This window comes from Nicrophorus vespilloides, unplaced genomic scaffold (assembly GCF_001412225.1).
Source record: "Nicrophorus vespilloides isolate i.1.1-1 unplaced genomic scaffold, Nicve_v1.0, whole genome shotgun sequence".
NCBI classification, from domain to species: Eukaryota; Metazoa; Arthropoda; class Insecta; order Coleoptera; family Silphidae; genus Nicrophorus; species Nicrophorus vespilloides.
The window spans coordinates 127080-140518 of NW_017096476.1; the positions used below are offsets into that span (position 1 = coordinate 127080).

At 29.3% G+C, this 13439-nt stretch overlaps 1 protein-coding gene across 3 annotated transcripts in view; it reads left to right on the forward strand.

The window, feature by feature from the left end:
• Positions 1–9112, forward strand: part of LOC108557117 (opioid-binding protein/cell adhesion molecule homolog) — a 99114-nt gene extending 90002 nt beyond the window's left edge. For all 3 annotated transcript variants that reach the window (XM_017913520.1, XM_017913519.1, XM_017913522.1), the window contains exons 6-8: positions 5531–5724; positions 8150–8432; positions 8797–9112. In XM_017913520.1, the coding sequence (XP_017769009.1) occupies positions 5531–5724; positions 8150–8432; positions 8797–9005 (686 nt within the window). In that variant the 3' untranslated portion in view covers positions 9006–9112. The remainder of the gene's footprint in view (positions 1–5530; positions 5725–8149; positions 8433–8796) is intronic.
• The last annotated feature ends 4327 nt before the right edge of the window (positions 9113–13439 follow it).

The window sequence follows — 13439 nt, forward strand, 5'->3', positions numbered from 1 at the left end:
TATACCACTCCGGTTTTCGGTAAAATGGTGTGGTGGTGACCTGTGGCGAACCCGCATTAGTCCGTCCATAATCCCACGGCTGTTGATATTACCTAAACTCCGTGGTCCGCGCAAAACAATGCTAATGATCTCCAGTATACCACCAAGGGATCGATAGAAAGGAACAATTCCCGAAATCTCTTCCATACCTCCATACAAAAAGTTCGAACGATTCAAGATGTATGATTATTTTCGTACGTCCAAGAACCAACAACAACAAAAAAAACTAAACGCATGAAGTGTTGTACGCCACCAGCAGACCACTCAAAAACGATCCGAACTTAATTGAAGAAATATTCCCAAGCGCCGCCGCTTGTTCTCTCCTAATTTATGTGCAAACAAGCTCCACCCGAAAAGCATGTAACTGCCGCTTTAATAATATTCATTTTTTTTCTTCTTTATTTCCTTCCTTCCTCCCAAACCCACCCATTCCATCTCTCGTTTTTCGACTGCAAACCTTTTCCATTCCGGGAATTTATGTCCCGTCATTTTTACAATCGTTCCTCTTCATTAAACGGAAAGCTTAATCCTAAATGATTACTCCATAGATTATCCTACAACAAATTACTGCAAGAATCTAACGTTTTATGTATGATAAAGGAAAAGCCCAATAAAAGACTCCTTTTTTATGTTGGAGGAGGTAGCAGCCGATATTTCTTTCAATTTAGCTCCACGGAAATAAAACATCGACAGGCTAATTGCATTCTGTTTTCTGCCGCTTTAGGTAGATGCCGTAAAAAGCTTAAAAGCAACGTCTTTACTGCATGGTGGTATTAAGCAAATTAATTAATTTATCGGACGAGCCGTGGGCGTAATTACCGCAAAATATCTTAACTTATACATTAAAATCGTTCGCTTTTTTGGTTTTAATATACAAGCTTAGTATTTTAACGCAATTTCAACTGCAGTAGCCAACAAAATGCTTTTACAATGACTAATAGTTTTGATAAATTTATTACATAAATCAATAATTCAATCCATGTAATATATTAACCTATTTTATATATAACAGTTATTGATTAAAGCATACACTGTAGTCATAATGTAGTCATTTATGTTGAATATAGTATAAAATACATTTTTTTAAGCTCATTACATCAATTGAATAAGGATTACGTAAATTAGTTCAAATAAAAATACATTGTTTGTGTAATTAATTCTTATTTTAAACTTAATTTACAAACGGTCGTTTCATTTTATACTTATTTTCAAGCACATACCTAAATATATCACTTTACTTGATTACAACATAGAAACATCATTTTTTAAATTAACGTATGAGATTTTGTTCTTCTATTTCTTCATCAACTAAAAATATATTATAAAAAAGCACATCCGAAGAAGATTAGGATTTGAAGTTGCATAAATTTGAAATAAAAATCTTTTCAAATATATTTAAATTGTTATAAGTTTCTGAAACAAAATAGTGTTAAGTTTAGATAATAATTCTAAACCATATAAATGAGCTGACGTTTACAATTTCCTGAAGCACCCTGAGTAAATAGAATATTTAATTGTCTTAACTAAACTCGAAACTTTCGCGATTAATCAAATCCTTATCTAATTATTTTTCGTGAGAGCTGATCTATATTAAGGTATTTATTTCCGTCCGCCGGACATTAATTAAACGAGTTAATTGTAAGTTCTGGACTCTGATGAATTAGGAGCCGCCACACGTTAACAACATGCACACACATTCACGCCAGAAGCGAAAATTTTAATACGGCAATTTACTCGACCAAAGAGTTACGGATTAGCAAAGTAATCCCGCAATCTTTTCGCACCGGCCTTGAGGATTAAGCTGATCGATCTTCGCCTCTTTACAGGCGAATCTACGAACTGTCCTGTCTAATAGGCGTTAAATTCCCACTCCACCAATTTCGAAGCGAAATTAATTAAAACAGAAAAGAGGAAACGGAAAATATACGTATAATGTTCTGGAAGCATCTTTAATTCCATTAGCGTTGTTTTCGTGCAAACCGCCAGCAAAAAAAAAAACAAAATATGTAGCGTGAAAAATGGTAATGCAAATGAGGATGTGTGCATTAATTTTAATAAGCACACTGTGTTTGTTTTAAGTGCAAATCTCTTGCTGCGAAAGAGGTCAGCAAAGTCGTGGTGCATAACTTTTTTATTTCATCCTCCCTCGGCGGGGGTAGAACGCAGTCATCCATATGGAAATTTTACATTTACTAAAATCTGTCCACCATAACACACATCGCTTGGTTTCCCAATTTCATCCAGAGCAAACACAGCCTTACATTTTGACTAAATTTAGCTTCACTTCATAGTAATAGGTTTTATTTACACTGTTTTCGTTTTACGCAAAACCTACACTTTTACAAACACACAACATATTCGTGAATTTTTTCATGCATTAACATTAAATTATTATTAAATGAGCAGTAAACATTTGAAGGTAAATTAATGAGCATAAAAATTAATTATTTAACGAGTAAAATAATTATTTTGTGCATTTTTTCGAAGTAAAGTTTTGGAAATTTTATTCTTTTAGGTCAAAAACTTAACAAAAACAGTAATTTAAAATTAATAATATAAATAAAGTAACAAAAAATAGAAGGTAATAATTTAAATTTTAATTAGTAATTTGTTAAATCTATAATGAAATATATTATTTTCTTCATCCTTTGAGTTAAAATCTAGCAGCCCTTTGCAGTATTCACTAAAGTTAGAAATTACTCTCCTGGGTATATATCATGGTGCTTCGGTGATCCCTCGCAGTGATTGGAATTGCTAAAGTATTTCATTGCACCTTACGACCATTCTGAACAGAGAAATGCTTGTAAATGTTTATTATGCAATAATAGTTATGTAATTAATCTTAAAAGATAATACAGTTAGATACATTTTCATGAACAAAATAATTAATATTAATTTTAAAAAATTAGTACACAAAATTAGTAAGGTTTCAAAACAACAATATTAATTGATTATTATAATTTGAACATTAGAATTTATAAGAGGATTTTTTTGTGTCTGCACATCACAGAGTTATGTCATCCAGCTGAGGCATCTGGTAAAGCTAATCGAATTAAAGCTCATCTTGGCCTTATTAATAAATCCTCACTCGAAGGGGCTTTAAAGGCAGAAGAAATTCCTCGTGTATTAAAACCCATTGACGTGGAAAATTTATTTTACGATCCAATCAATATCGATCTGAAAATGTTTGTTTTAGCGAAAGCTCAAATAAAATAACTGAAATGAAATGAACGAGAGACAGAGAATGAAAGAGGAAAAAGAAATAAAAAATGGATTGTCGAATCACGGAATGAAATGTGCGGTGGCTTAAAAGTGTGTAGTTTATTGTAGCCATGACTAAAAGGCCTTCCATTTATTCGCGTAACAAATGTCTTCATAACGGCGTAAGGGATTAATATATAAAGTAATCCAAAGCACAGTTGCATTCGGATGTATGGCACAAAGTATCGCGTTTAGAATAAAATATATTACGTGCCCTTTGTCTACGTCTCACTCAAAAATAAATCCTGTACGTTGCAGCAACACCTGCTATCCTTTATACAACTTAGATTAGAAATACTGTACGACTTTTGATTCTTTCAAGAAAACGCATTCATATATCATTATAATGTATTTAGTTTTTCTTACTTTGTCTTTTACATTTTCGTTTAGATTTTTATATTAAGTTCTTCTGAAACTGCAATCTATTAGTGATTTAAAAAAAGGAACCGGAAATTGTCCCTTTTTATGTTAAATAATAAACTTTTGCAAAACTGTTTACTTTTGTTTCACTTTTTACATAAATTTGCACGGTAGTTTGAACTTGTTTATTTTTACCAAAGTTCTGAATTTATTACACAAAAAAAATGGATTAACTCATAATAAAACACTCTTAAATTGAATATAATCTGAACATCTTATATTTAACTTACAACATGAATCAGTATATAAAAGTAGTTCACGAATAACTACAAATACTTACGTCTAAATAGTAATTTATTGTAGTGTTTGTCTATTATAAATGAGGTCCACCTCAACTAATTCACTACACTGCACTCTACAATGAAGAAAACATTCCATCCGTTACGGAAGACCCTTAGTTTTAATAAATAATGCAACGCAATTACCAAAGCTAATCATTATTGGTACTGTGATGTTATAGGCTAAGATGGAAACCCAGCGAACATTGACCTTTGTACCATAGTTAGCTAAGAGTATTACCTGTATTATGTAAGACGAGAATGAATTTGCTTTGAAAATAAATTAAGAAAATACAGAAAAGAATATCAAATTATTTCTTATTCAAATTCGAACTTTTCCAATATATTATTCAATCTCAACTAAAGTTTTATATTTTTTTCTTTTGACAAATATCTTACATTTTTTTTTATTCATTGTTAACATTTGTCATATTAAGCTGACAGGATAAAATGTAACTTTTTTTCTTATCACAATACATCAAAAACTTTGTCTTTTAATGTAGTTGTTAAATCATTAAAAGTTTGTAGATTTTTTTTAAATTAATTTCTTGATCAAATAATTCATTAAGGATATACACGTTTCTTATCATACATTTATAAAACACAATTGAAAACAGTACTTTTTGTTTCAATAATAAAATAATTTAATTTAACAAGATTGAACATATAAAATTAATAAAAGAAGATAGGATTTTCGGAAAATTTCGCTTATTATTCATGTGTTTCTATTGTTAATTATGTTTATATTAAATAATCATTTTAGGAATTTCAATTAATAATACAGGATTATGAACATAATGACAATGGATTGAAATAAATTGATTGATTGTTTGTGTGTTGTTGAATGGTACATTTTAGCTGTTGTGTAAAAAGCACAAGTTTTTCAGGGCTTTATCTTCAGAGATTTGTCATGCTTTGCGGGCAACAAATGGAGTACAAATTTTGACATGTTTACATGATAAATTTCAAGAGATTTACAACACGCTATAACGCAGTGCAACTCTGATTCCAATAATTTACTTTCACTGTGTCCTAAGTAGAGAAGCTGCGAGACGCCTGGCTGCTGCTGTTTAATATACACGGAAACATCATCACTCTGTCCTCCCAACTTTAACCGTTATTATTAAGTTCATAGTTATTTTGCTTGAAAATGTAAACACACTAGTCATCGCCAGATTGCAGATTCCCAACAACGTTTCAGCTAATTTTCGCAATTAGCAGCTGTAATTAATTTATTTTGTAGATGAGCCAACATTAGCGTATCAGCCGGAAACTAATTCTAATACAGCTTTTATTTAATTTTCTATCTAACATAATTAAGCCTGCGGCAGATGCGTTTAAAATGATTTCTGGATTACATGACGATAGATTAATGGATTAAGATTTATATAAAAGTTGACTTTAAAAGTTTTCGAATTACAAAAAAATAATATTTAATTAGCATAACCATTACTTAATCGTGTTCTTAACCTTGATATAAAATTGAGAAATGATCTTCTTTATCATCATATATTTGTTGTTTTATATTTCAGATAAACCATCATTTAGGCACAAGATCTGGGTGAAAACTGAGGAAGCTTGGGCTTTCATCGGCGGCGAAGCGAATTTGACATGTGAAGTTTACGCAGAGCCACCGGCCACATTTCAGTGGTTGTGGAAAAAACAAACTGTCCAGGAAGGATTCCACAACACGCAAGAAGGTCACATCCAGAAGTCCGTTCTACAAGTAAGATTAGACACACTAAAAACATTTCCCTTGTACATCCATCCATCGGCAAGTTTTAAGTGTTTTACGCTGTAATCCCGAAATTGTTCTCTTTCATTTATTTATTTTATTTTGATGTGCATTGCTCAGCTTCATCTCTCGTGATGCTCGTTATCTCTTTTGCAAACGAGTTTCATTATTATCTCGAAGTGTTTCCATTCGGGAATTTATTTGAATATTTGCCGACTCTTGCGTTCGCGTTTTCACTTTCCAGATAATTAAGCTAATTAACTCGCTATTAAGGAGACAGACTTTTCACGTCAGATTTCCATTTCGGATCGTTCCAATGGAAATACCGTGTCGGGTTCGTTGTAATCTCGGCAAAAATTAGTTAGTGGAATTACGAATTTCCTTACCTTCGGCTGTCGAATTAGTGGTGCGTTTCCTAATGTGGACGCATAATCGTCTTAAATTAACTGTCTCGGAAAACTGGGTTGATTGCTTTAATGCGATTCCAACGTACCTAAGCCAGAAAAACGGATTGCAATTTATATCTTTCCGAAATCTTGATTATTATTACAGTATTATTTCTATTACTACTTATATTAATTAAACGTCTTAATTCAGACTTACTACTTTTAAATTTACACAATTCTTTACAATTAATTATTATTTATAAAATGGAATGAAATTAATATAGAAAATTATTCATACTGATTTATTAACATTATTCAAATCTTATATTTACATATAAAATCGTTCATAGAACGCAAATAATTTCTAATAATTGTAGGTTTAAAATTACGTTTGTTATTATTCTGTTGATGCTCCACAATGTATTGGTTTCATTCAAGTTATTCACAGTTGTATTTATTATTCACAACTAGTAGTAGCAAATATTGCTCTGGAGAAAGTACGTGACGTATTAACTGGAGTCGAAACAGAGCCGGAAAGTTCGGGCTTGTATTATGCAATCTCATATAAAATAAAATCTCCTATAAATGTACTTTTTGGCAATAAGAAAAAAATGTTACCATTCCTAGTTTACATATATTTTTTATTAAATAATTTTATTTTAAACTTTAATAAGGACATTCATTTAAATCTTTTTATATTCAATAAAACTATTATTTTTTTATTATTCTATCATTTACTAAAGCAATTTTCTTAGTAAATTAACACGGATTTGAGGCAGTGATTAGACTAAACATATTATAGAAAATATCTAAAGAAACTTTGTATTTTATTGCAATTATTTAATCGGAACCCTTCATAAAAAAGCTGAAGATCGAATGAAATGTGGTATTTAATTATTTTTTTCAATTAGTTTCTAAATTTTTTTATCTCACTTGTATATTTTTATTTAAAAAGAATGCATGTAATGACGTGGTTTTTGTAGACTTCGCCGAGAATGGTATACAGAAATCTCTTAAATACCAAGGGTATACATGTGCTTCAAGACCCCGTTTATTCACATCCAATTAAAGCTAGAAGTAGCTCTAGTTACAATATAATACTATTTTTTTTTGCGTTTTTGTTTTTATTTTCTTTCCTGTTTTTTTTTTCAATTATGCCAACGATGTTCTTCTTTCTGAAATGCTCTTCTAACGTGCCAGAATGTTGTATATAAATATTTATTTACCTATTATATAAATAGAATACATTGAGCATAAAATAATCCCGGACTATTTGAAACCGGACTAATTGAGGAACTAAATAAAATAGAAATAAACCGCATTAAAATATACTTCTATAAAGAGAAAAAATGATCATTTATGTACCAATTTCGTAATATTGAACCAGAAAATATTTAAGTCATTCTTTAAATTATGAATATAAAAATGCAAAATATTTGAAATCTTATCTGAAGAATTGAAAATATTTGATACTAGTAATAATGCACTGAAACATATATCACAGATTAGAAAACAAATGACAACTAATTTATAAAGTAACATGTATTGAGTACATAGAATACATTAATTGCATATTGATATTTACAGAAAATTTAAAGAAACTTGAAAAATGGCAATAAATTTAGTGAATTGCAGAAATCCCAGTTCACAGATTGTTAATATGGAAACATAATCAGAATTATTATATAAAATTGCTAAAAAGTCTTGATCAACTTTGCAAAGTAATAATGTTCTAGCTTAATTAATTTGTTGATAAACAGTGAGATTAGAAATGATTTTTTGTTAGGTTTATTAACTGTTTTAATATGAAATCTGAAGACATTTTAACTGAACTAACAAGTAGAAATTAACTAATAGACATTTATGTCTCATGTGATTAGATTTAACAAGTATTTATTAAATAGTAAGCATCTACTTGGAAAGTTTATTCAATTAATATCAACTTGTTCCAAGGAAAGCACTTATCAAGTGCCGAAAACGTCGTTAATACTAGAGTCTAAAGATTATACTAATATTGCTTTTATTTGTAGATCTTCATGAAAGATTCGTCTAGATACGGAAATTATGTGTGCATGGCGAAGAACAAACTTGGCACTTTAGAGAAGATCTTCTCATTGCAACCAGGTGTTCAGCCACCACCACCAGAGTACATCGAACTGCGCGGCGAGAATTCCGATTTATTGGACTTGGGTATTGGAGAACCTAAGATCACGGACAAAATTCCAAGCGCGATGTCACCAACCGGATACCGCGTCCAATATCGTCCTCACAGCGATGATTATTGGAAGGAGAAGGACTACGAGAGGAGCGAAGGTACTTAGTTATTTAGTGAAAATCATTTAGTAGCCGTCAATCCATTACAAAATAAATATTTGTGTTTCGAATGTCTGTCTATATAACGCGCATAGCGATCTGCACTAATTGAGTTTTGATTCGGAATCTGATTCCGGCTCAGCAGCATCCTTCACGATATTTTAATAATATAATTAATTTTAATAAATTTGAATATTCCTCATGCATAATGTAGAACAATCTATTGTTTGTTTCCGAAAAGTTTTAATACTTTATATTCTCTGGCGTAGCGCGACTTCAATTTACTCTTGCTTGTTTTCCTCGGAACCAGCGAGGATGCTGCTGGTGGATATTTTAAATTTCATCGTATCCTTTTCTTCCGCAGCGAATAGTTATCCCCTATTGAACCTGAAACACGACACCGACTACGAAGTTAGAGCTGCGACCATCAACAAAGCCGGCATCAGCGATTACACAAACATCTCCAATTTCCGAACGTTGACTCTGCAAACAGCCGCTGCATCCACAACATTTTTGACGCACGTCATCGCTGCCTTCTCCATCATCTTCTTCTTCTTCGGCGCCCTATGGTGACTTCATTAAACGACGTCGTCGATAACAACTTAGACTCGCAAATTATACACTGGAAAACCGAAGGGAATCCAAATAATTTAGTTAATTGAATGTTGCTATAGATGTTTTATTTTTTAAACGAAAAGCGAGAGCGAAAATTTATTGAATTTATATATATATTAGATATTTTTAATTGTTGACGTGTTACGGAACTAACTTTATGTAAAAGAAAACAAATGATTACATTCCAGATGAAATCTTCTTTAAAGAAAAAAAAATAATACGTATGCATCTTTATATTAATCTATTAGACAATGATAAGTCTGAGTATCAATTAAAAACAATTATTTGCATTGATCTTGGGGACGAATTCCACGGCGCGATTTATATTTTTGGTATTCGACGAATTTTCTCTTTGCTCTGACAATAATTTCAAACCGTTAAAACATTATTGCAGGATTTATTGGCCGGAATGCCGACGCGAAAATTTTAAGACCTGATGCTATGTCGTTCGGAATTTCCGTTAAGAATTTGTCGCGATTAATGCAAATCGAAAACTCGTAATAAATGTTGTAGATGACAATTTTGCTATATTTAATATATTATATACACAAGAGAAACAATATATTATACATAAGGATATTATATAGAAATACAGTTTACTTAGGCTAAATCACACCATCATATCATGTACACTTTTTATTTACATTCAATTCTCTCTAATTGTTATTAATTTTATTTAGTGAAACTTCATTTTGTTAACTGAGGCACAACAAGTATAGTGAAATTTAATTGAATATAAAATATAATGAAACAAATTATTGCACCACAATTCACATTACAATAAACATTTAAATCGATAGAATTCATTAAATTTAATTAACGATGAATTTGTTCCAAGTTTTTTTTTTAATTTACATTATTTACATTGACTCATGCATATTCATTCCGATGCTGTTCATATTTTCCCCAAATATATTTTCTGAACATGTTTTATTTGATCTTGTTACGGAAATCAGGATTCGTTAGATGCATATTCATTACGTTAGCATGAACCAATTCAAAATATTTCAAATCAATACTCTATTTTCATTATATAACTTTTTACTAAACAATAACATAATTATTCTTTACTTCCATCATTTATATTTCAATAAAATATATATTTAATCTTAGTAGATTCATAGCTAAAAAGAAAACTTCGTATGTAATAGTTAATGCAATATAATGAAATGATAAAAATATATAAACTTAAGTGTAATTTATAATTTCTATATAAAAAAAAAACTTTCTAATTAATTTAATTTAGTTTAATTTGTTATTTTTGCAAGAATAAAATAGACGTATAAACCTTAGTTTCATTAATATATTTGTTATATCATTCCATGTGAAATATTTCTGTTAGTCTCACAAATTATAAAAGAAAACCAGTGTAAATGAAATTGCTTTAAGTGTTTATACTATGTTATATGAAAGAATCCATCTGTTGGAGGATTTGCGATTTGTAGCGAAGCAAAATTGTAAATATTTAACAACGAAAAATGAAGTTGAAAAAGAAAATTGAGATAAAAAAAAGATGTATTATAAATGTTATAATCCTAAGAAATCTAATATATATTATATCCTATAGTTCATTGTTAAAATTTCATTTAAGTGCCAATGTGTTACGTTCAAAGAGATGAATCGCTTGCTAATGAAATGCTGCAGTTGTTGCGTAAGCGATAGGAAATGTTTGTTTCTGTACACTTTTCGGACGTTATCTTCCATTAATTTATAACGTATAAAAAATAACATATTTGTGTCTCTCATTTTGTGATAACTAATTACGTTTGTTTGCGTGTAACGAATTGCGTTCTCTCATGCAATGCTATTTTTGTATACCGATGACGTTTGTTTTTTTTTTATATATATTTTTTTTTCGTGTAAATCCCTGATTGCGAATGTCATTATATTATTAATATCCAATTTGATATTCTGGACGGAAGTTTGAGGAGAACATGTTTAAACTGGATTAACTCTGTGTGCAGTATAAATTACTTATTGTTTTGCTAATTAGAGACATGATGATAGCTATTTGTAGTAGTGCATATGTATACATACTCAATATGTTTATTTCCAACGTCCGTTGTTATATTTCCGCGTGTTTAGGTAGAATACATTCCGTTGCAATTCATGCAAATCAAATTAATTTATTATTTCGGTAACACACTTCATTTGAAGTGCACGAATCCACCATAATAATTCTGACTCTGTATTTATATGTTTTCATTTCATATGTATATTCTTTAATTAGTTTATAGCAATTGTTCGAATTCCGAGCGATACAAATTATAAATTAGATTTATGTTTGTTTTTGTTGAGCTTTTTCATTAAGTTATGTTCCGACTGAAAATATGTTTATAATTGTTTTTTCTTTGTTTAAATAAATATATAAATAACTGTAAAGCATGCAGTTTTTTTCTTCTTCTATTCCAATTTCAAAAATACTAATACAGGTATCCCCCGACTTACGAACTAGTTCCGTTCCAAAGGGTTGTTCGTAAGTCGAATTTGTACTTATCTTACTACACTTTATTATGGGTTTTGCTTTTATATATGTTAAATTCCGTATTACTGACTGCATAAATTTGAAAAAATAGATTAAAATAAACAAAACACTTACGTTTCAATATAGACATCACAATTATTTCATAAAAAACGACAAAAGTGTAACGATTAAAGAAATTATCAATTTTTGTTTGGACAGTTAATTTTTTATCACTATATATCTCCTTATAAAAAGTTAGAGTTTTTAGAATTTTGTTCGTGAGTCAGGGAGTTCGCAAGTCGAGGGATACCTGTACTTGTAGAAAAGTTGAATTTCTGTACTCATTTCTGGATATCTTTTTAAAAAAAATGGTTTATATCGAAATTATTATAAGATTAATATAACATCCAATAAAGACAAATCTATAACGCAGTAGCTGATACAAATATTATTGACAAAGCAATAATAATTATTGTCATAATTGAGAATATTAATAATAAGTATAGAACGCTTATGCATACATTTTTGTATTATATAAAAAAAATATGTGCTAGTTAAACTCCAAAAGAAAATTGTAGCAAGTTTTATACACAATTGAACTGAATCCAAAGAAAACTAAAGTATCACTTCTAACATCATTCTGAATCTTTTCAAATTTTAATCAAATAGGTAATAAAAATAACTAATTTGCTTATAAAATAATCGTTGTGTTTACTTTTTTGAACACATTTAACATATATTGAAAAATATATAAAAAGTGATACAATTTGATTCATATTTGAATTCTATAAATATCTAAGTGTTAGTATTGATAATATATATTATTACTATTATATATAAACTATTATTACGAATGAATACAGCGGAATCTTGCATAACGAGCATTTCTCTTAACGAGCAAAATGAAGTGTAAGAAAATTAACTCGCTTAACGAGCGACGTTTCTCATAACAAGTGACAATGAAGAGAAGTTCCGCTACATCATTTTTAAAACTTATGTACATATATTATGTATTTTTTTAAAATGTTTCACTAAAGAGTAAAAAAACGGAAATTTTGGATTAAACTCGTTAAGCGAGGTTCCACTGTATTTGTTTGTTAAAAACTTTACAGTGTCACCTAATGAGAAATACGTGTAATACAGAAGTATTGTGTGCAGAAAACGTTTTATGGAGTTCTGTTATTATAAGTTCTATCAAAATATATCATATACTGTAAGCATTCTTATCATAATGATAATATTATGATTATTTATAAAATACAACTAATCATCCATTTAGATTATTTTACATTGGTATATGGCTCCATCTAGTTACGAATGGCGTTAATGCATACTGTCTATATTGACACATAGGTGGAAATACCATTTAGAAGGAAAAATATATAATATAATTATTATGGGCAATGGTCGCCTGTATCACGAAAATCTGATACAAAAGGTCGTTGGTTCAATTCCGAAAAATCAACAAAAAATTGTGGTAGCTGCTAAACCCGAAAGGGTCAATAAATAAATTGATATAAATCTCTTTAAAAAAAAATAAAAATATTATGATAATAAGAATATCTTTTTTGTTTATATGTAACTGTGACTTACAAAAATTAATAATAATAATTGCAACATAGTTATTTCTACCAAATTATTATAATTTTAAATAAAATTGTTGTTCTCGTCATACATATTTAAAAAATAATAGTTTTATAATTATCCAAAAAACATTCTATTATTATTTTTAATATACTTTCTATATTAATTAGTTATTTTCAACTAGTTATTAAATTTTTTGCAAATTATTTGAAAGTAGAGTACTTTAATTAACTTCTTATATTTAGAATTATATAGCAATTAACTGTTGTTAAAAATAAACACATTCTGTATTGAAATAATATAATTATATCATTGAAAATACTAATGTAAGTATAATATTAAAT